Source organism: Callionymus lyra, chromosome 7 (assembly GCF_982586985.1).
Source record: "Callionymus lyra chromosome 7, fCalLyr1.hap1.1, whole genome shotgun sequence".
Lineage (NCBI taxonomy): Eukaryota > Metazoa > Chordata > Actinopteri > Syngnathiformes > Callionymidae > Callionymus > Callionymus lyra.
Genome location: NC_141824.1, coordinates 6,897,279 through 6,920,498, shown reverse-complemented (window position 1 = coordinate 6,920,498; position 23,220 = coordinate 6,897,279). Strand labels below are relative to the sequence as shown.

At 36.7% G+C, this 23,220-nt stretch overlaps 1 protein-coding gene across 1 annotated transcript in view; it reads right to left on the bottom strand.

Moving 5' to 3' along the window:
- The window catches only part of dpf1 (double PHD fingers 1), a 55,334-nt gene extending 40,537 nt beyond the window's left edge, over nucleotides 1-14,797 (bottom strand). The window contains exons 1-2 of the mRNA XM_087796412.1: nucleotides 14,650-14,797; nucleotides 1,964-1,993 (exon numbers count right to left, since the gene is read on the bottom strand). Coding sequence (XP_087652538.1) covers nucleotides 1,964-1,993; nucleotides 14,650-14,762 — 143 coding nt within the window. The 5' untranslated portion in view covers nucleotides 14,763-14,797. The remainder of the gene's footprint in view (nucleotides 1-1,963; nucleotides 1,994-14,649) is intronic.
- Nucleotides 14,798-23,220: the final 8,423 nt, after the last annotated feature.

Genomic DNA, 23,220 nt, shown 5'->3' with positions numbered 1-23,220 from the left:
TTGACTCTGGTGTTGTGATAGTGTAGTAACAAGTATATATGTGTAGTATTGTCCAGTACTTGACTCTGGTGTTGTGATAGTGTAGTAACAAGTATATATGTGTAGTATTGTCCAGTACTTGACTCTGGTGTTGTGATAGTGTAGTAACAAGTATATATGTGTAGTATTGTCCAGTACTTGACTCTGGTGTTGTGATAGTGTAGTAACAAGTATATATGCGTAGTATTGTCCAGTACTTGACTCTGGTGTTGTGATAGTGTAGTAACAAGTATAAATGTGTAGTATTGTCCAGTACTTGACTCTGGTGTTGTGATAGTGTAGTAACAAGTATATATGCGTAGTATTGTCCAGTACTTGACTCTGGTGTTGTGATAGTGTAGCAACAAGTATATATGAGTAGTATTGTCCAGTACTTGACTCTGGTGTTGTGATAGTGTAGTAACAAGTATATATGTGTAGTATTGTCCAGTACTTGACTCTGGTGTTGTGATAGTGTAGTAACAAGTATATATGTGTAGTATTGTCCAGTACTTGACTCTGGTGTTGTGATAGTGTAGTAACAAGTATATATGCGTAGTATTGTCCAGTACTTGACTCTGGTGTTGTGATAGTGTAGTAACAAGTATATATGTGTAGTATTGTCCAGTACTTGACTCTGGTGTTGTGATAGTGTAGTAACAAGTATATATGTGTAGTATTGTCCAGTACTTGACTCTGGTGTTGTGATAGTGTAGTAACAAGTATATATGTGTAGTATTGTCCAGTACTTGACTCTGGTGTTGTGATAGTGTAGTAACAAGTATATATGCGTAGTATTGTCCAGTACTTGACTCTGGTGTTGTGATAGTGTAGTAACAAGTATAAATGTGTAGTATTGTCCAGTACTTGACTCTGGTGTTGTGATAGTGTAGTAACAAGTATATATGCGTAGTATTGTCCAGTACTTGACTCTGGTGTTGTGATAGTGTAGCAACAAGTATATATGAGTAGTATTGTCCAGTACTTGACTCTGGTGTTGTGATAGTGTAGTAACAAGTATATATGTGTAGTATTGTCCAGTACTTGACTCTGGTGTTGTGATAGTGTAGTAACAAGTATATATGTGTAGTATTGTCCAGTACTTGACTCTGGTGATATATATTGAAACATAATGATAGTGTAGTAACAAGGACATATGTGTACTATTTACCAGTACTTGACTCTGGTGTTGTGATAGTGTAGTAACAAGTATATATGTGTAGTATTGTCAAGTACTTGACTCTGGTATTGTGATACTGTAGTAACAAGTATATATATGTGTAGTATTGTCAAGTACTTGACTCTGATGTTGTGATACTGTAGTAACAAGTATATATGTGTAGTATTGTCCAGTACTTGACTCTGGTGTTGTAGTATTTACAGACCACATGACTTTTAATAAAGTCGTAACTGATTTAATTTGTTTTCAAACCAAAATATTTACAAACATCAGCTTTAAAAGCTGCTGGAGCCACTGTATCCTCTCGTCCTCAGTCACAAGCGAGATTTAATTTCATCATTGGCCAAGGAGGTATAATGACTGCTGCCATCTAGTGGCTGGAAGTTTAATCGCAACACAAAATCACTCGGGATATCTTAATATTAAATAAGAAAAATATTATTATTTTAATTTACACAAACTGTACGAGAATAAAAAAAACGTTAAAGAACTTGATTCAAACAAACAAAGGTTCAGTTCTGTTGAATATCGTGAGAAAATATCGTGATATTCAAGTGTATCGATATTTATTCACATCTGTTTTGTGTGTGTGTGAGACAAGTACTGCGACAGTGTGCGTGCGTGTGTGTGTGTCGCAGTAAATCAACTCACAATGAGCGACACATTTGTCGAGCATTCTAAGTCACCTGTAGGATTGTGAGCTTTATTAAGATTCAGCGCCACATTCTCTCCTCCCCTCTTTGTATCTCACATCCTCCCTCTCACCTGTTCTTGATGACTGCACCTCCAGATTGCCTGCGGGGGAAAGAAGAGAGAAAAAAAGAATGTAGTGAGTCACTCCTCCACTTCACTCCCCAACTCCCTGCGCAGCATCTTCTTTTAAGTGCATCCTTATTAACTTTTGCTCTGCGTCCATATTGAAAGCAGCACCTTTTTTTCTTTTTTTTTTCTCTTTGTCTTTTTCCTCTTTTAATGCTTCTCAGCAGAGCGACAGGAAGAGAGACGTCACATCAGGAGCGTTTAATCAGTTGAAGTCAGTGATGAAATCACCTTGAATTAATAATAAATAAAACCCTTAATAAAGCACGTTATTGTTTTTTAAATTCAATGGAAATTTGAAATATCTCGGGTTTGGAAAATTCCTAAAATCACTCCTCAATGAAAACCTCTTGAACACATTCAGGAAAGAAACAAAATTGAATGTTATAACTGTCGCAGCATCTCATCACAGAAACCTTTAATAAGTCATGTTTAATTTCACATTTCTTAAGCCTTCAATGTTGGTTTAGTTTAAATGAAACGTGGCTTCAGGGTGAAACCTTTGGACTGGATCTGGTTCCTAATGGTTCCCTTATATTAACTTAAAACTGTGAGTGAAAATCTGTTCTTAACGTTTGTGTCATTGTTCATTTAAAACAAAAAAACGACGTGTTTCTTTATCTCATTTGAACACATTATGAGCGGCTTCCTTCATCTGTCTGAACCGAGTGTCAATCACAGGATCAAAAGGTGCTGATTGACGAGTTAGCGTCGCGTCTTGTTAGCGCTGCATACTTTAGCAACTGACGTGTCGAATTGTGACTTCGTCTCCAGACCTACGGCGACACAAAGATCTTCCAGAGATTAAAATCACTTCAGCGTTTTAGATAAAAACAGCAAAAGTTACTCAAATAGTTTGTGTTTCACTCATTTTCACTAGTTTACAGGTTATTTTTCCAATGAAATTGCAGCGTCTTAACATCAATTTACAGAATAATGTTCAGAGAAAATGTCATCTTTAAAGATGAAACACCTTTAAGACAGTAATAATCAATAGAAATAAAACGATATATATTTTCTGTACTGTGCGACACACATTCTCTGTTCTGAGGCACTTAATGTATCGTAGAAACCCCTCAGTATTTTAAAGCATACTATAGTAACATCATGATGTTACCTATAAATGTCAATATAATGTGTAATATAATGTTAAAATAAATCGAATGACCTTATAAACATCTCACATTTTTATTCGTGCTTTTCATTGATTCTCTGAGACTCCTGTGTTGTTCTCAGTTATATCTTGACCTTTAAAGTATATATTTTATTGAGTATTGTTTTGATTGTTTAAGCGCTTTGTGACCCTGGTCTGGAAAAGCTCTCTATAAATATAAATGAATTACTTACTTACTTGAAAATCCTTTACATGTAAACAAAAAATTAACCAGGATGCACCAATTATCTATATTTTATTTAACAAATACAATAAAATCTCTCTCAAAACCAAATCTACCTTTGTTTCTCTCTTTAAAGATCCATAAATAAAAAATATATAAAACAAACCTTGTTTTTTATTGTCATCAAATAACCTTTCCTCACATGGAACAGCTTCATGGGTGCAGATGGAACTTAAACCACATGAAATGTTTATCAACCATGTCCACTTTAAATGAAATCAAGTTTATGTTTATAAAGGAGATGATATTAACTTTCACAAATTGAATGAACCAAAAACATTTTTTAAAAACAACAGTATTTTCTGAAGGCCTGCTGTTGTCTTCCTTCTTGCCTGTGGCTACAAGATGTGTATCTGTTGTGCTTGTGTGTTTTGACCAGTGTGTGTCTGTGGGTGTGTGTGTGTGTGGGTGTGGGTGTGTGTGTGTGTGTGTGTGTGTGTGTGTGTGTGTGTGTGTGTGTGTGTGTGTGTGTGTGTGTGTGTGTGTGTGTGTGTGTGGGGGTGTGTGTGTGTGTGTGTGTGTGTGTGTGTGTGTGTGTGTGGGGTGTGTGTGTGTGTGTGTGTGTGTGTGTGTGTGTGTGTGTGTGTGTGTGTGTGTGTGTGTGTGTGTGTGTGTGTGTGTGTGTGTGTGTGTCCAACAAATTATGATCTTGAGCCACATTTGAACATTGAACAGACTCAGTGACACAAACTCAGCGACTTTTGGACCGAGTGTGTGTGTGTTTTTGTGATGTGTGTGTGTGTGTGTGTGTGTTTGTGTGTGTGTGTGTGTGTGTTGTTGTGATGTGTGACTTTATAGTATCATTTGTATGTGTGTGTGTTTGTGTGTGTGTGTGTGTGTGACTTTATAGTATCATTCCTGTGTGTGTGTGTGTTTGTGTGTGTGTGTGTGACTCTATAGTATCATTCCTGTGTTTGTGTGTGTGTGTGTTGTTGTGATGTGTGACTCTATTGTATCATCAGTGTGTGTGTGTTGTTGTGATGTGTGACTCTATTGTATCATCAGTGTGTGTGTGTGTGTGTTGTGATGTTTGACTCTATTGTATCATCAGTGTGTGTGTGTTGTTGTGATGTGTGACTCTATTGTATCATCAGTGTGTGTGTGTTGTTTTGATGTGTGACTCTATAGTATCATTCCTGTGTGTTTGTGTGTGTTGTTGTGATGTGTGACTCTATTGTATCATCAATCTGTGTGTGTGTTGTTGTGATGTGTGACTCTATTGTATCATCAGTGTGTGTGTGTTGTTGTGATGTGTATTATCAGTGTGTGTATGAGTGTGTTGTTGTGATGTGTATCATCAGTGTGTGTGTGTTGTTGTGATGTGTATCATCAGTGTGTGTGTGTGTTGTTGTGATGTGTATCATCAGTGTGTGTATGAGTGTGTTGTTGTGATGTGTATCATCAGTGTGTGTTTGTGTTGTTGTGATGTGTGACTCTATTGTATCATCAGTGTGTGTGTGTGTTGTGATGTGTGACTCTATTGTATCATCAGTGTGTGTGTGTTGTTGTGATGTGTTACTCTATTGTATCATCAGTGTGTGTGTGTTATTGTTGTGATTTGATTGGATATAAGAATAATTGACTCCTTTCTAGAAACTTGCCAATGGGGTAAGCTTTTTTTGCTCAAAAATAATTCTTAAATAAGCCAAAATCTCTTCTCATTTCGACTTTTTTACTTACTTGAAATTCCTTTTTTGCTGTATATATCTTTTTAAAGTGCGAATAACTACACATTAAACTGAGAAATACGAAATGAAATCATGAGTTTCTAGATGGTGTTTGAACGAATGATGGCCACAGTTTTTGCAAGTTGCTGTAGATGTCTTAACTTAACTTAACGGCTCAGAATTCTGGCTGCAGAGTTTTGTATGAACCGCAGACAAAACAGATTATTCTGGTTCCACCACGACAGTAGAAGAGTCTTGTTTACCATCAGAAACTCTCCTGTCGTCTATCCTTCTTTCTTTCTTTCTCTCCCACCTCTAGTGGCTGAAACAAGTCCTCGTCGATGGTGAGTCGACAGCTGCAGATAATGACTTTTCCATCAGCAGCTCCTCAACTTATTATATGGCGAGTTTGAAGTTCAGCGCAGGAGACGAGTTGAGGAAGTTTGAGTGGAGGAAGAGCAGGAAAAAAAAGACATCATGAAAAGGCAGAAATGCAAATGGAGCGAAGGACGGAAGGATTTCGACTCACTGAGAGAATTTGTCTCCTTTTGACTGACTGTCATTACGAGACGAGCCGCAGACACTTTGTGGAGCGTGAAACCACATTACGTGCTAATAGTTCTTTTCATTTTCCGAATCCAACACACCATAAACAATCACTTAGCTCTATGGACGATATAGATCAGGCCGCAAATGAAAAGAGTTAGAAAACGTTTCAACTACACAACAACCATTTCTTAGTCTTAATATTTAATCTCTAACTACTTACACGCTCACAAGCAACACGTGTTTTTAAAGTCCGGTCGGATGACGCCTTTGAAAGCAAATGTACTTTGTGGTACGTAGTTAGCGAGAACTAGGAGTCTCAAACCTGCAGTTACACTGTTCTGACACACGGGGGAGCCAGAAACATTACTTTCAAACATACCTATTGTTGCTTTTAAAGTCTATTTCAAGTTTTTTCTCCAACTCCAGAGTTGTAAGAACTCTTTTAGGATAACAGAAGCATTTCTTGGACCGTGAGTTCATTTCTCCAACATATTCAGAACGAACGACGAGGAATGTTCGATCATCGCCTGAACTCACATGTTTCAACCCGTTGTTATGGAGACCCAGACCATCCAAGACCAAGATATTTCTGAATGTATCTACAGGAAATTAAAGTCAGATTCAACCAGGAATGCAAATTGCAACTGTTTTCCTAAAATTAGCCAAGAGTTCAGTGAAATAAAACAGGCTAATGTCATTGTGGAAAACACTAATATTTTTGACACATTTTAATTTATTTATATTTTCTGTGTCTTATGATTGCACCAAACAAATACTGTTTCTTAAAAAAAATATATGGATGTAACGGGGGTCTAAAGCTAGTGGGAAGTTTAAAAGGTGGACCTGAAACAAGATTTGGACGTAAATATTATGGATCCTTCCAAGAGATTCATTCCATTTTGCTTCATGACACGTCACGTCGCTGATATTTCTTGCCGGTTGTTCGGATTTTTCTGCCGCTATATTGTAGTAAAACATTTTGACTTCAAATATGTCGCTATCACTGCATACATTGCATTTGATGCTAAAGGATTCATGAACATTAACACTTTATTTTACATCCTTATTCTCTTGAAATTTCAACGTTTTTTTTTTTTTCTGGCTCAGTGGCGTGTGATTATATTCATTAAAATCAAGATAAATATGCTTTTTAATATATAATATTTTTTGTATTTTACATAACTTATATTATGTTGTATCAAAGCTCTTTTATTTCCAAACATTACACTGCAAAAAAAGGAATGTCAAGAAAGTAAAAAAGCCTTGTAACAAGGAAATAACTCTTATTTAAAGAAGTTTTTTGGTTGTTTTTTTTAAAATAATTCTTCTCAAGCAAAACAAGATTAACCTATTGGCAGATTTTATTTGTTCGATAAAAGATCATTTAATTGAATATAAGAATAATTGATTCCTTTCTAGAAACTTGCCAATGGGGTAAGCTTTTTTTTGCTTAAAAATAATTCTTAAATAAGCCAAATAAAATAAGACTTATTTTTTACTTTCTTGAAATTCCTTTTTTGCTGTATATATCTTTTTAAAGTGCACATTAATCTGAGAAATACGAAATGAAATCATGAGTTTGTAGATGGTGTTTGACCGAATGATGGCCACAGTTTTTGCAAGTTGCTGTAGATGTCTTTTGCTAAGAACCTTCCTTTATCGTGACGTCATTAAAAAGGTAAAAGTATTCGCCGAAACCCGGCGAGAGTGAATTCGCTCGTTGTTCGGCGAAATCTCTTTGTTGACAAAAGCGTCGCCGCCTGATCTGTATCCGACCGGAGCGAGGCGGCGCTGTGGCCTGCAGCCAGCAGACTCCAGCTGGAAACCACAGAGCGAGGAACCGCACTGCCCACCGTCGCGCCGCAAGTCCGACCCGTGGAAGCCGACGCCGACTACGAACATGAACGCCACATTTGACTCCACTTAAGAAAGAATAGAATCTCTGCGGCTGAATAATTCGAGCGGGAGAATCTCCGATGCTTCTGCATATTGAACGCAGACATGTGTGGAATACTAACAGATTTAATAATCACCTGGCACAGTGCCGGCTCTTTAAACAAACTGGGACTGGATTCCAATATTGTCCGGGCAGACATGATGGAACTGACAATCACTCCGGCGTTGAAGGGCACAAGAGCACTGCGGCACACGCGTGTTTGCGGATCTGCCGGCGTAACGTACCGACGACCACGCAAACGGGCAACAGGAAGTGGATTATAATTTAAAAATGGAACAAGAACGCGTGAGATTGAGCATTAATAATTTCTCGGCCTTTTAATTATTATTATTTATTCTAACTGTCTATTGTTTCTAATTGTTAATTGTCTTGAGAAAGGGCGCTTTACAAATATGTGTTTACTTACTTTCCTACTTACTTACAGTAATAATAATGAATACAGTTCATATTTGTCTTCAACTGCACTTCACACCAACGAAGAAGAAAGAGAGAGCTCCCCCTGGAGGTCGACTCACACCAGTGGAAAAAGGTAAACATGAAGGAATCTGGGTTCCATTAAAATATCAAGACAGAATTTTTAAGAAAAAAAATCAACGGTGATGCCGAAAATGAGGTTATTAAACGGAGCGAGGAATTAAGGAGGCTCGATGAGAGCTGAGGGCAGACTGAGCTGAAACAAAAACACAGATTACAGTATAGCTGTGTGTATGTGTGTGTGTGTGTGTGTGTGTGTGTGTGTGTGTGTGTGTGTGTGTGTGTGTGTGTGTGTGTGTGTGTGTGTGTGTGTGTGTGTGTGTGTGTGTGTGTATGTCTTTATGTTTTTTCACAAGCTCTAAAAAACATTTATGAAATCACTCTGTACACCTGGTCCGTGCACCTGTCTCCTTCACCATTGTCCATCTGTGCAGTTACACACACACACACACACACACACACTGATGACAACGCTTCAGACGGGCAAGTGTGTGCACATATATTGGGCTTTTTTCTGGCCTAAGGAGCTTTGTGTGTCTGTAGGGCTGTATGTGTGTGTGTATGTGCTTGTGTGTGTGTGTGTGTGTGTGTGTGTGTGTGTGTGTGTGTGTGTGTGTGTGTGTGTGTGTGTGTGTGTGTGTGTGTGTGTGTGTGTGTGTGTGTGTGTGTGTGTGTTGTGAAGAACCGATATGAGGCGGCCTACTGTACAGGTCCACCCCTCCCCCTCAGTCCAAGCCCTTCCACGACTGAACTCAACAGATTAAACTATGCAATATCACCCGGACCCAGCCCTCCTCTTATCCTCAGCGCTCGCAATTCAATTTCTTCTCTTCCCTCTTTGAATTTTTACCAAACACGAGCAACATTTTTGTTTGAATTAAATGTTGTTATGATGTTATTTATTTCTTAATCACTTGCCTCTTTGATCAAATATATTTTCAGTTAACAGTGGTCCATTGTTTATTGCAGGGGTTACATATCTTTACATTCTTTACAACATGTATTGTTTTTAAAGATTGTCTCAATCCTCATAATACCTTCTCTTTATACGTTTACTTTCAATTGCCTTTTCTTTCACAATTTAAATGACATTTTTCGAAAATCTACATCATTTTAGTGACACATAATTATTATTATTTACTTATTTTTGTAACTAGACATACGAAGTGTCCTCTCAACAAATCCTCTCAATGTCAAAGCTCACTTCTCAGAGTGCACTGGTTTATAGTACACGTAATATAGTGCACAAACTTGGCCAGCGTACAAATTCTTGACAGTGTAGTTCTGTCTCAAATCAAACTCTGCTGCTACACACTAACAGGAAATGACTCGACAGTTTCTTCTTCTACTACTTTTTAACACTGATTCAACCAGTCGTTGAAACACTATCACTGACACTTGACAACACGTTTTTCCAATTGAAACAAGTTATTAAGTTGTGTTTCATTGTGTTATTTGTTTTGTGGTAATATCAGTGTTTTCTCGAGACATTTACGTCAGTATCTGCTCCGAAGACACGTCGTCAGTGACGTAGCTTCAGTTTAGCTTCAGTTTAGCTTCAGTTTAGCTTCAGTTTAGCTTCAGTTTAGCTTCAGTTTAGCTTCAGTTTAGCTTCAGTTTAGCTTCAGTTTAGCTTCATCTACGTCACTAAGATGGAGGACGTCGAGGGTGGAAAAAGTGTCCATCGATCCACACTGGATTCCCAATTCTACTTTCGGCGTAGGGATAGTGTTCAAGGTAGTGCCAGGTCTCCCTACAAGAGGTAGTGATGTCGGAGGCACACTTCGCAACCGAGTGTTGAAGGAGAAGGATCAATGGCGAGCAACATTGTGCATAAATGTGAGTATTCTTGCTTTAAAACTAGTGTTTCTTCATAAAATTCATGTGAAAGCATTGTTTTTGCTGATATTCCATGTTGTTAAAATATAAACACACTGTGAAGATTCTAACGTTAGCAATTGTTTGTTCGTAAACTTGAGTATGCATTCTTTCGACAATATTCCATGCTAATAAACGTTTAAAAGTTGTTAATGGAGCGGTGTGTAGAACTGCATCATGGGAGTTCACTACTAAAAGTAAGGTGATGCCTCCCACTTAGTTCATCTATAGACGTTTAACGCGGTTCACTGGTACAGCGGGCTTGATATAAGAAACATCGCGGAAGGTGAACACGGCAAGACACCACTTGTGATTGTGTGTCGTTTCTTATCGTTTTGTACTTTTTCGGCGCACAAAGACTCAGAGAAGAATGAAAAGATCCGGTGACAGACGAGACAGACGGACACGGAGCAGCAGTCCCTGTGCACCAGTGAACCTCTGGCAGGGAAGAAGCAACAGAAAAACCGTCAGTTTGTGTGTGTCTGTCAACATGAAGCGTGACACACCAAAAAAAAGGTGGACGGGCAACATATTGTGCGGTATTTCTTATGGATTTAAACCCTTTACAATCGTTCAACATTGGTGTTGCCTCAGCACGTGAGTGGCCGGTCGTGCCTGCTCTGGTATGCATGCTGAGCGACGCGTACCTCCATATCTGTAGGTGCGTGTGGGCGTGTAGCGCATAGCTAGCCGCAGTGGGTATCGAGGGCAGTACATCAGGGTAAGCAATCTGCTTCTGAGCAGCTCCTTCAGGTGAGATTTATCACCACTGCACTTGGCCTCTTATTATGGCGATGGATTCCCTACCTCTGTATCACCGGCGCATGTTTTTCTTGGACTCAAAACCCCACCCCGAGCCCAGGCTCCCGAGTCTGCATCGATATTAAAGTGCTGCAGAGGGCATCGTGTGGACCCCACCCTTGAGGACTCATGATAAGGATCACTGGTCATGCGCTGACACTTGGAATACTAAAAGAAAGAGGAGATTTGACGGGTGTAGGGGGGCCGAGGGGGGTCTCTGGCTTTCTTTCGATCGCTTCTCGCCGAAATCCTCCCCAAAATTCTGTGATGAGAATCATGCAAAGTCCTGGTGAAGTGAAGCTGACTGACAGTTTAGGTAGCACTGGAGAAAATGGGTCATAGAGCTAAAAATACTTATCTATGTCGCTCTCTCTTAGTCCTTCTCTAACCAGTCGTCTGTAATGAAACAACACAAAGTGAGAGGGAAGTACAATCTAAATAGAGCGATGATGAAAGCGTCGACTGGAAGAAAGACACCCTTAGAAACATCCGTCCTAAGGCGCGCTTTAATACAAATTAGAAGCCGGTAATGAAGCGATGTCGCAACATCGCGAGGGTATAAACCAATGATGGTATGTCTACAAAAGACGAAAGAAACGGGAGCTCGGTCTGCGATCCAGCCATCGCGCCATGCTGTTTGCACACAGACCCAGTTATTGCACGAAACTCATTTAGCTCAGCTCAGTCAGGCAGGGCCGCAGTAATAATCCGGACCGGCCTCCGCAACTACCAACATCTTCCTTCAAAAAATACGCTGATTCGCCACGAAATTAATTCAATTATTTACCATGTGCTTTTGTTGTCCATGTTGCAATATCTGCGCAAACATTATTCCAGTTACGAAGAGCAAAATACGGGAGATTTTAATGAACCACCTGATCAATAATTCATGGAAATGCGTTCTGTATTAAAAAAAGCCAGTGGAATCCCAGAGACGTTCACTCGGAATATCTACGACTGCAGTGACATTTCCAGAATGTAAAGACGTGCGGTGGGGGTTGGGAATTAAGAGGTGAAGCCAGATTGGGGGCTCGAATGGTTTGCGGACCAAAAAAATGGGAGAGAAGAGAGTAATGGCGAGAAGAGAGGGAGTGACGGATGGAGGGAGAAGGAGAAGGGGGGGCAGAAGGGGTGATAGGAGGACAGAGAGGAGAAACTGAGATTAAACGAGTCTCTAATCCAAAGGAGATAGAGAGGGCTGGTAGGAAAGTGCACACGAGATTGGAGGCTGCTCTGGTCGCACACAAACCTACACGACACACACTAGACACACAAGTCCAGCTCACACTTGGCTGGGCAACAGAAGAATCCAATTTACATAGTTTTACTTCAAATGGCTGAGAGTAGACGCCGCAAACTCACGGTTCTTCTCCATGTTTACTTTTCTTTCGCCACCAAAATGACGTGTCTACAAGTATCGTTGTGTGTTGCTCGAGTGTTGAATCCTTCAGGCCATTACGACGACTTCATAGTGTTGGACCGAACCCACTCACCCACAATCAATCTGACATCAAAAGTTAAAACTGTATTTTCTTCTGTCCCCGAAGACGACGTCTAACAGCGAGCCCGAGCAACATCCAGTTTCCGGAACACAACGTGGTGATCTCGGTTCTTTGTAAAGTTCCTCAGAAATATCTACAACAAGCAAACGCCAGAGGCAAACCCACGTGTCTATTGTTTCACGATGTCTGCGGCGTGAAGAAGTACGACGCCATGAAAGGATTTAAAACGTTGTGTATCTTTTTTTAATCTGTTTTCTTGACATTGTTCACCAAATAGTATCAGACGGTGTGACCGTTCTTCCTAAACTCTGGCCGTCTGGAAATTGTTGTTGAATAGCCGTGTATTACACGATGAAGTACACTATAAATAGTACACATTATTTCATAGAGAGTGTGTATCAAGTCACGTGAACAGTAACTGTGTGGACAGAAGCGACGCCTCTGTAGATAAATAACATAACATAAGGATACAAACTGCAAAAGTCACGCGTGGTCAACGAACAATGGACACAAAACATTTGGTTGAATTTATTTAGTTAAAATTCAACGGGACAATAAGAAAGTAGCTCATAAGACGTACATGGATTTTTTTTTTAGACAACAATTTCCTGCTTGTGTTAAACATTTTTAGCACGTGTCACTGATAACCCTTGTTGGAGTTTAAAACAACCATAACTAGCAACAACAAAAAAACAGGTAGACTGTGTATCATCAAGTGTTTTAAAATAAATAACAAATTAAATCTGCAAAATCTACTGTACTTTAATTCCAAAGGCAAAGTTGTGTGGTCCCAATGATAGCCAACAACTAAATCAATTATATAAATAAAATGTTAAAAGATGTGCTTGAATTGGCGAAAATACCTCTGCCAAACATCTACGGCGTAAATAACTGCAAAACTAATACAAAAAAAGGTTATTGATATTGGGACAAGAGACTCATTGAGATCTTTTTAACTCCAACTCTTCCTCGCCTACTGTCTATTGGGAGACGCTACTGCCACCTGTCAGTATTGAGCTCACTATCATCTACCAACATAATTCAACGGTTCAAATATGTATCGGCTGCTTAGAGGTTTTAATGGTTTTTAAACTCAATGACACAAAATAATCTTTCCAGAGTTCAAGTTAAAAAATATTTATTGACCTTTACAGGAAGTATTAGTTTGATTTTCACATTGTCTTTTCATACTTTGAGGCTCAATATTTCTTAATTATCTTTTTGTTTCTCTTATTTCACCACCTGAATTCCAGCTGTACTCATCTTATTGACATCCAAAATCCCCCTTTATCTTCAACACTAGGTCAACACATCCAGTCAAAGGCTTGTTTCGACTCCGAGTGAGGCTTTTTTTTTTGTGATAGAAGACAACTTAAGACGAGATGTTCAGTTTGCACTCTGACTGAGGAACATCTGGGATCAGCTCTTATACAACTCAAACTGTTGCCAAAGACAACAAAAAAAAATCATGATATTCGTGACAAAGCCTTTTCTCGTCTTCACCGAGATGTCATTTTGATTGGTGAGTTCGATGTCATCCATACGTTAAGAGACCGTGAACGCATCACAAGAGAAGCTTTATAGTGTATCAGCATCAGCCTGACAACATCATGATGTTGCTTCTTTTATTTACTCACGGTTCCTTCTGACCAGAGGTCTCTTCTTTAGGCACAAACACTAAAATACCATCACAGTCAGGAGTGTGTTGTTTAAAAAAAAAAAAAAAAAAAGAGCAGCTGAAAAAATGTCGCCGGTTTTTTTTTCTGACAGACACAATAATAATAATCCCTGGCTCAGGTATATAGGACCCGGTGTGTAAGAATGGGGGTCTCTTGTGTGCACTAAAAACACCCCGGTGGGTACATGATGTGTTTATCTTTTGTGTGTCTGCGGTCACATCTCTGTAAGTATCCGCTGACAGACGCGCATCATCGGCCACCTTTTTGGCCAGCAGCCCGGGCGGGCGTCTGCAGAAAAGCATTAAAAAAAAGGAGACCCCGAAAAATAATGTGCACAAAGGGAACCGTCCCCGGGGTGAAAGTTACCGTAACGTACTCACAGGAGGTGGACGCAGGTCTGGAAGTTAAAGAGAAAAAGGGGTGAGAGGAGGAGGAGGAGGAGGTCTTCCCTTCATCCCTCTTGTCCCAAATCTGAGCACCGGGTCCAGGATCTAAAAACCCTGACACTCCATCCACGGGGCCCCCCCTTGGTCGAGCCGCAATCCCCGGCACCCGCCGAGGGGGACGCGCCGGGTCACCCCAAAAATTCTACCTCCCCGACATTCCTCCAGTCTCCAACCACCCCGTAGACCTTCATTCATTTTTTAACTTTTCCCCCCCATCCCTGTCTCAACATCATGCAGAGATAAGCGAGATGACAGCAGCACATCTCACGGGCTGGTACTCACGATTTGAGGGGGTTCTGTACCGCTGTGGCCATCTTGATATAGTGTGATAGAGAGCAACGCTGCAGAGCCCGGTATTGTACATGTAATGTAGCAGCTATTTCTATTTCATTCATTCTCAGGGGCTGCGGCTGCAGCCCGGCAGCCAATGGGAGACGCGAGCGTCCGTGACTCCTGCTGGGGAAGTGTAGTTCTTTCACATGTCAACAGCAGGGCGGCCGGAAACCAGACGCACTACAAGTACCGGCGGGAACAGCGTCGCATGTGGTGGTCACAGTCCCGCCTCGGACCTGCGAAGACAAACATCTCCCTCCTTTAAAAAAAAAAAAGTCCCTGGAAAAATACATCTGGATTTTTTTCTGCTGAGGGAGGATTGTGAAGATGGAGACTGTGATGCTGGACCCGTTTTCTGTCGGGAATACAAGACTGTTTTTAATGGATTAGACCAATTCAAATTATTATAATTATAATAACAAAATATTGTTTTTATCTGATCATATATGGAGAATGCAATAAAAAAATATATATAATTAAAAAGATCAACATTCATGAGTGTTTATAGTCATTTAAAGCGTTTAAAATGTACAATAATTGAATAACGTGGAGATTCTTCCATTGAAAGATGTGATTAAAAGTAATGTTTATCATTTCTGTTATATTCATTATTACTGTCGGCAAGGTTTTACTTTCTTCTTTTTTTTTTTTAAAGAAAAAAATGTGATTTGTCTGAAGTAAGATTAGTCTTTGACTCTTTACACTCGTTTCAGTCAAGTTTACTAGTAGAATAACTCACATTTCTCTGATCCTTAAAACTCAAGGATCAATTCATAGAATATTGTTTTTATCTGATCATATATGGAGAATGCAATAAAAAAATATATATAATTAAAAAGATCAACATTCATGAGTGTTTATAGTCATTTAAAGCGTTTAAAATGTACAATAATTGAATAACGTGGAGATTCTTCCATTGAAAGATGTGATTAAAAGTAATGTTTATCATTTCTGTTATATTCATTATTACTGTCTGCAAGGTTTTACTTTCTTCTTTTTTTTTTTTTAAAGAAAAAAATGTGATTTGTCTGAAGTAAGATTAGTCTTTGACTCTTTACACTCGTTTCAGTCAAGTTTACTAGTAGAATAACTCACATTTCTCTGATCCTTAAAACTCAAGGATCAATTCATAGAATATTGTTTTTATCTGATCATATATGGAGAATGCAATAAAAAAATATATATAATTAAAAAGATCAACATTCATGAGTGTTTATAGTCATTTAAAGCCTTTAAAATGTACAATAATTGAATAACGTGGAGATTCTTCCATTGAAAGATGTGATTAAAAGTAATGTTTATCATTTCTGTTATATTCATTATTACTGTCGGCAAGGTTTTACTTTCTTTTCTTTTTTTTTTTAAAGAAAAAAATGTGATTTGTCTGAAGTAAGATTAGTCTTTGACTCTTTACACTCGTTTCAGTCAAGTTTACTAGTAGAATAACTCACATTTCTCTGATCCTTAAAACTCAAGGATCAATTCATAGAATATTGTTTTTATCTGATCATATATGGAGAATGCAATAAAAATAAAAACCTTAAAAAGACAAACATCTCCCTCCTTTAAAAAAAAAAAAGTCCCTGGAAAAATACATCTGGATTTTTTCTGCTGAGGGAGGATTGTGAAGATGGAGACTGTGATGCTGGACCCGTTTTCTGTCGGGAATACAAGACTGTTTTTAATGGATTAGACCAATTCAAATTATTATAATTATAAAAATATTGTTTTTATCTGATCATATATGGAGAATGCAATAAAAAAATATATATAATTAAAAAGATCAACATTCATGAGTGTTTATAGTCATTTAAAGCGTTTAAAATGTACAATAATTGAATAACGTGGAGATTCTTCCATTGAAAGATGTGATTAAAAGTAATGTTTATCATTTCTGTTATATTCATTATTACTGTCTGCAAGGTTTTACTTTCTTTTTTTTTTTTTTAAAGAAAAAAATGTGATTTGTCTGAAGTAAGATTAGTCTTTGACTCTTTACACTCGTTTCAGTCAAGTTTACTAGTAGAATAACTCACATTTCTCTGATCCTTAAAACTCAAGGATCAATTCATAGAATATTGTTTTTATCTGATCATATATGGAGAATGCAATAAAAAAAAAAATATAATTAAAAAGATCAACATTCATGAGTGTTTATAGTCATTTAAAGCGTTTAAAATGTACAATAATTGAATAACGTGGAGATTCTTCCATTGAAAGATGTGATTAAAAGTAATGTTTATCATTTCTGTTATATTCATTATTACTGTCGGCAAGGTTTTACTTTCTTTTCTTTTTTTTTTTAAAGAAAAAAATGTGATTTGTCTGAAGTAAGATTAGTCTTTGACTCTTTACACTCGTTTCAGTCAAGTTTACTAGTAGAATAACTCACATTTCTCTGATCCTTAAAACTCAAGGATCAATTCATAGAATATTGTTTTTATCTGATCATATATGGAGAATGCAATAAAAATAAAAACCTTAAAAAGACAAACATCTCCCTCCTTTAAAAAAAAAAAGTCCCTGGAAAAATACATCTGGATTTTTTCTGCTGAGGGAGGATTGTGAAGATGGAGACTGTGATGCTGGACCCGTTTTCTGTCGGGAATACAAGACTGTTTTTAATGGATTAGACCAATTCAAATTATTATAATTATAATAACAAAATATTGTTTTTATCTGATCATATATGGAGAATGCAATAAAAATATATATATAATTAAAAAGATCAACATTCATGAGTGTTTATAGTCATTTAAAGCGTTTAAAATGTACAATAATTGAATAACGTGGAGATTCTTCCATTGAAAGATGTGATTAAAAGTAATGTTTATCATTTCTGTTATATTCATTATTACTGTCTGCAAGGTTTTACTTTCTTCTTTTTTTTTTTTTAAAGAAAAAAATGTGATTTGTCTGAAGTAAGATTAGTCTTTGACTCTTTACACTCGTTTCAGTCAAGTTTACTAGTAGAATAACTCACATTTCTCTGATCCTTAAAACTCAAGGATCAATTCATAGAATATTGTTTTTATCTGATCATATATGGAGAATGCAATAAAAAAAAAAATATAATTAAAAAGATCAACATTCATGAGTGTTTATAGTCATTTAAAGCGTTTAAAATGTACAATAATTGAATAACGTGGAGATTCTTCCATTGAAAGATGTGATTAAAAGTAATGTTTATCATTTCTGTTATATTCATTATTACTGTCGGCAAGGTTTTACTTTCTTTTCTTTTTTTTTTTAAAGAAAAAAATGTGATTTGTCTGAAGTAAGATTAGTCTTTGACTCTTTACACTCGTTTCAGTCAAGTTTACTAGTAGAATAACTCACATTTCTCTGATCCTTAAAACTCAAGGATCAATTCATAGAATATTGTTTTTATCTGATCATATATGGAGAATGCAATAAAAATAAAAACCTTAAAAAGACAAACATCTCCCTCCTTTAAAAAAAAAAAAGTCCCTGGAAAAATACATCTGGATTTTTTCTGCTGAGGGAGGATTGTGAAGATGGAGACTGTGATGCTGGACCCGTTTTCTGTCGGGAATACAAGACTGTTTTTAATGGATTAGACCAATTCAAATTATTATAATTATAATAACAAAATATTGTTTTTATCTGATCATATATGGAGAATGCAATAAAAATATATATATAATTAAAAAGATCAACATTCATGAGTGTTTATAGTCATTTAAAGCGTTTAAAATGTACAATAATTGAATAACGTGGAGATTCTTCCATTGAAAGATGTGATTAAAAGTAATGTTTATCATTTCTGTTATATTCATTATTACTGTCGGCAAGGTTTTACTTTCTTTTTTTTTTTTTTTTAAAGAAAAAAATGTGATTTGTCTGAAGTAAGATTAGTCTTTGACTCTTTACACTCGTTTCAGTCAAGTTTACTAGTAGAAGAACTCACATTTCTCTGATCCTTAAAACTCAAGGATCAATTCATAGAATATTGTTTTTATCTGATCATATATGGAGAATGCAATAAAAATAAAAACCATAAAAAGACAAACATCTCCCTCCTTTAAAAAAAAAAAAGTCCCTGGAAAAATACATCTGGATTTTTTCTGCTGAGGGAGGATTGTGAAGATGGAGACTGTGATGCTGGACCCGTTTTCTGTCGGGAATACAAGACTGTTTTTAATGGATTAGACCAATTCAAATTAATATAATTATAATAAAAAAATATTGTTTTTATCTGATCATATATGGAGAATGCAATAAAAAAATATATATAATTAAAAAGATCAACATTCATGAGTGTTTATAGTCATTTAAAGCGTTTAAAATGTACAATAATTGAATAACGTGGAGATTCTTCCATTGAAAGATGTGATTAAAAGTAATGTTTATCATTTCTGTTATATTCATTATTACTGTCTGCAAGGTTTTACTTTCTTTTTTTTTTTTTTTTAAAGAAAAAAAATGTGATTTGTCTGAAGTAAGATTAGTCTTTGACTCTTTACACTCGTTTCAGTCAAGTTTACTAGTAGAAGAACTCACATTTCTCTGATCCTTAAAACTCAAGGATCAATTCATAGAATATTGTTTTTATCTGATCATATATGGAGAATGCAATAAAAATAAAAACCTTAAAATAAAAAGATCAACATTCAAGAGTGTTTATAGTCATTTACAGCATTTGAAAATGTACAATAATTAAATAACGTTAAATAAGATTTTTCCATTCTAAGATGTGATGTCTCACACAATTAAAAGTAATGTTTATAATTTCTGTTATATTCATTATTACTGTCTGCAAGGTTTTACTTTCTTTTTTTTTTTCTCGAAAAAATGTTTTGTCTGAAGTAAGATTAGTCTTTGACTCTCGTTTCAGTCAAGTTTACTCAAAATATAAACCTGTAAAATAGTGAAATAAAAACTCTTTATGATTTAATTTGGCGGTTTTTATCTTAAGGTCTGTGACTGTCATATTTGTTTGCAATCCACGTAGAGTTACCATTTATGATAACTTTCATGATATGTACTGTTTAGATCACTTTCTTTTGTACTTCTAATTTTGACCACATTTCTATTCTATTGTCTTGCTGTAAACGATTCCATTCATATATGGAGTTTATAATCCATCCGTTTGTGTCTTCTCGTTTAGACTATTGTAACAGTTTATTTTGGTGTCTTAACAAGAAGGATCTGTCTCGTCTGCAGTTCATACAAAACTCTGCAGCCAGAATTCTGAGCCGCTCTAGTAGAAGAACTCACATTTCTCTGATCCTTAAAACTCAAGGATAAATTCATAGAATATTGTTTTTATCTGATCATATATGGAGAATGCAATAAAAAAAAAAAACCTAAAAAAAAAAAAATCAACATTCAAGAGTGTTTACAGTCATTTAAAGCATTTGAAAATGTACAATAATTGAATAACGTGGAGATTCTTCCATTGAAAGATGTGATTAAAAGTAATGTTTATAATTTCTGTTATATTCATTATTACTGTCTGAAGGTTTTACTTCTTTTTTTTTTCAAGAAAAAATGTGTTTTGTCTGAAGTAAGATTAGCCTTTGACTCTTAACACTCGTTTCAGTTAAGTTTACTCAAAATATAAACCTGTAAAATAGTGAAATAAAAACTCTTTATGATTTAATTTGGCGGTTTTTATCTTAATGTCTGTGACTGTCATATTTGTTTCGCAATCCACGTAGAGTTACCATTTATGATAACTTTCATGATATATACTGCATAGATTACCTTCTTTTGTACTTCTAATTTTGACCACATTTCTGTTATTGTCTTGCTGTAAACGATTCCTTTCATATATGGAGTTTATAATCCATCCGTTTGTGTCTTCTCGTTTAGACGATTGTAACAGTTTATTTTGGTGTCTAAACAAGAAGGATCTGTCTCGTCTGCAGTTCATACAAAACTCTGCAGGCAGAATTCTGAGCCGCTCTAGTAGAATAACTCACATTTCTCTGATCCTTACAACTCTGCATTAGTGTCTTTCAGGATCATTTTAAAATTCTGGTTCTTACTTTCAGATCTATTCATGGTCAGACCTTCCATCAGTGATCTGATCCAGACTTACACCCCAGCTCGGGCTCTGAGGTCTGTGGATCAGAATCTACTGATGGTTCCTGAACTTCCAGACCAGAGGAGAGAAATCCTTCCAGACTGTTGCTCCTAAGCTTTGGAACCATCTCTGTGTTTGATGATCTACTGACTCCTTCAAGAAACATCAGTGTTTGATGATCTACTGACTCCTTCAAGAAACATCAGTGTTTGATGATCTACTGACTCCTTCAAGAAACATCAGTGTTTGATGATCTACTGACTCCTTCAAGAAACATCTGTGTTTGATGATCTACTGACTCCTTCAAGAAACATCTGTGTTTGATGATCTACTGACTCCTTCAAGAAACATCAGTGTTTGATGATCTACTGACTCCTTCAAGAAACATCTGTGTTTGATGATCTACTGACTCCTTCAAGAAACATCTGTGTTTGATGATCTACTGACTCCTTCAAGAAACATCTGTGTGTGATGATCTACTGACTCCTTCAAGAAACATCTGTGTTTGATGATCTACTGACTCCTTCAAGAAACATCTGTGTTTGATGATCTACTGACTCCTTCAAGAAACATCTGTGTTTGATGATCTACTGACTCCTTCAAGAAACATCTGTGTTTGATGATCTACTGACTCCTTCAAGAAACATCTGTGTTTGATGATCTACTGACTCCTTCAAGAAACATCTCAAGACACTTTTATTTGAGCTTCTACCTGATTTTCTGAGAATCCTGTGTTTGTGTCTGTGTTATCTTGATCTTTTAAAGTATTTATTTTAACTTTGTATTGCTTTTGATTGTTAAAGCACTTTGTGACCCTGGTCTAGAAAGGCGCTTTTAAAATACATCCATTACTTACTTACTTACTTATTTATATTAAAATATATATATATATTTTTAAATCATGATGAATGAAACAAATAAACGATGGAACAAATAATGAAATTGACGGATTCATACCTAAGGTGGGACATTTATTTTGCATTTGTAATCGTTATTCCATATAAAATTCCATCATTCCCATAGAAGGTCACTAGGTCACATAAGATCAGAATCATAATGTATATATTGTAAAGACCCTTATTTTTCATGCACCCGGGGTTCACACTCGTCCCTTGATGTCATTTTATAAGCCCTTCAATGCTAGTCATTGTGGCAAACTGTACAAATTACAGACTGTTTGGTACAAAACGTAAATAAGAAAATGTTCATTTTCAGTACTTATAATAACCATAGACATGGCGTGATGTGGAGATCAGCTTTAAGACACTTGTTTCCTGTGACAGAATTAGCAAAAAGAGGTCACTTTAAGAAATAAACACAGGTCGCAAGTATATCAGGGAGAATTAATAAATGATCTAATCATCCTGTGAACTTTGTATGTTAATGTCATTGTCAGCGAAGCAACGTCTTTCATGTAAAAACACTTGCAAATACAAGATTATCTCGACTTGAGTCCAAAACCCTTCAGTAATTTGATTAGTCGGCCATGTCTTTTAATGAAGCCTAAATTATTCATCGCCCAATGAAACTAGATAAGATTAGAACTATAATTGATTGTACCAGGCATTTGACCTTGACGCTCTCGAACAGATCCAGACCTTTTGTCGGACATCTTTTTTCCTTCTTTTCTTTTCATTTCATCTGTCGTTTTATGTTCAATCTCGACCCCTCGTTTCTTTGATTTATTCTCTTGTTCAATCCTCATCCTTTATTCTTTATTGCTCTTTCACAGAAAGAAAGGCAGGAAAGAAAAGGAAGATTCAATTACAGAAAAAAAGGTGGAAAGTTACACATAATGAATCCGAAGAGTCAGGTATGTGCCATTTTCTACTTTATCCATCCTTTCTTTCTTGAGTTTTTTTTTTCTTTCCCTTTTTGTACTTCACTCCATCGTCTATGCTTTGAACATGTAAATGCTGTTATCTTTGCAGAGGCAAACATCAAGATTCATCTTCTCCGGACACTAATTCTCAATCATTTTAAGTGCAAATAAAATAGAATTAGTATTGGAGGAGGTGCTCAGGTGGAGTCGAGCCAGAAGAGTCTCAGAGAAACGCAGAGATTTCTTCTCTTCACGTCATGTAAGCAGCAGTGGCGCCGCCCTGAAGCCTCTCAGTGACATGTGATATTTATAGATCCCTGCTAACAAATATTTAATGAACATTTGTAATTCACGCTGACATAGCAGCAGTGGCCTCATAAAACACTTCATTTTTATGTGGAATTAACCGGATAAGTGCAATAAGATTATATTGCCGTAGTATTTTAAATATACATGTATTTATATTGGAGTAAACCTTCTTCCTATTACGACAGCAAGCATGTTGAGGTCCTTAAAAATTTACAACTTTGCTCATCCATCCTCTGTTGTTAGTGACTCGACCACTAGATGGAGCCATCACTGCCAAACCCGGACATGAGTCGTCGCGTCATGACGTCACACAACGCGCTGTTGTTGTGACGGCACA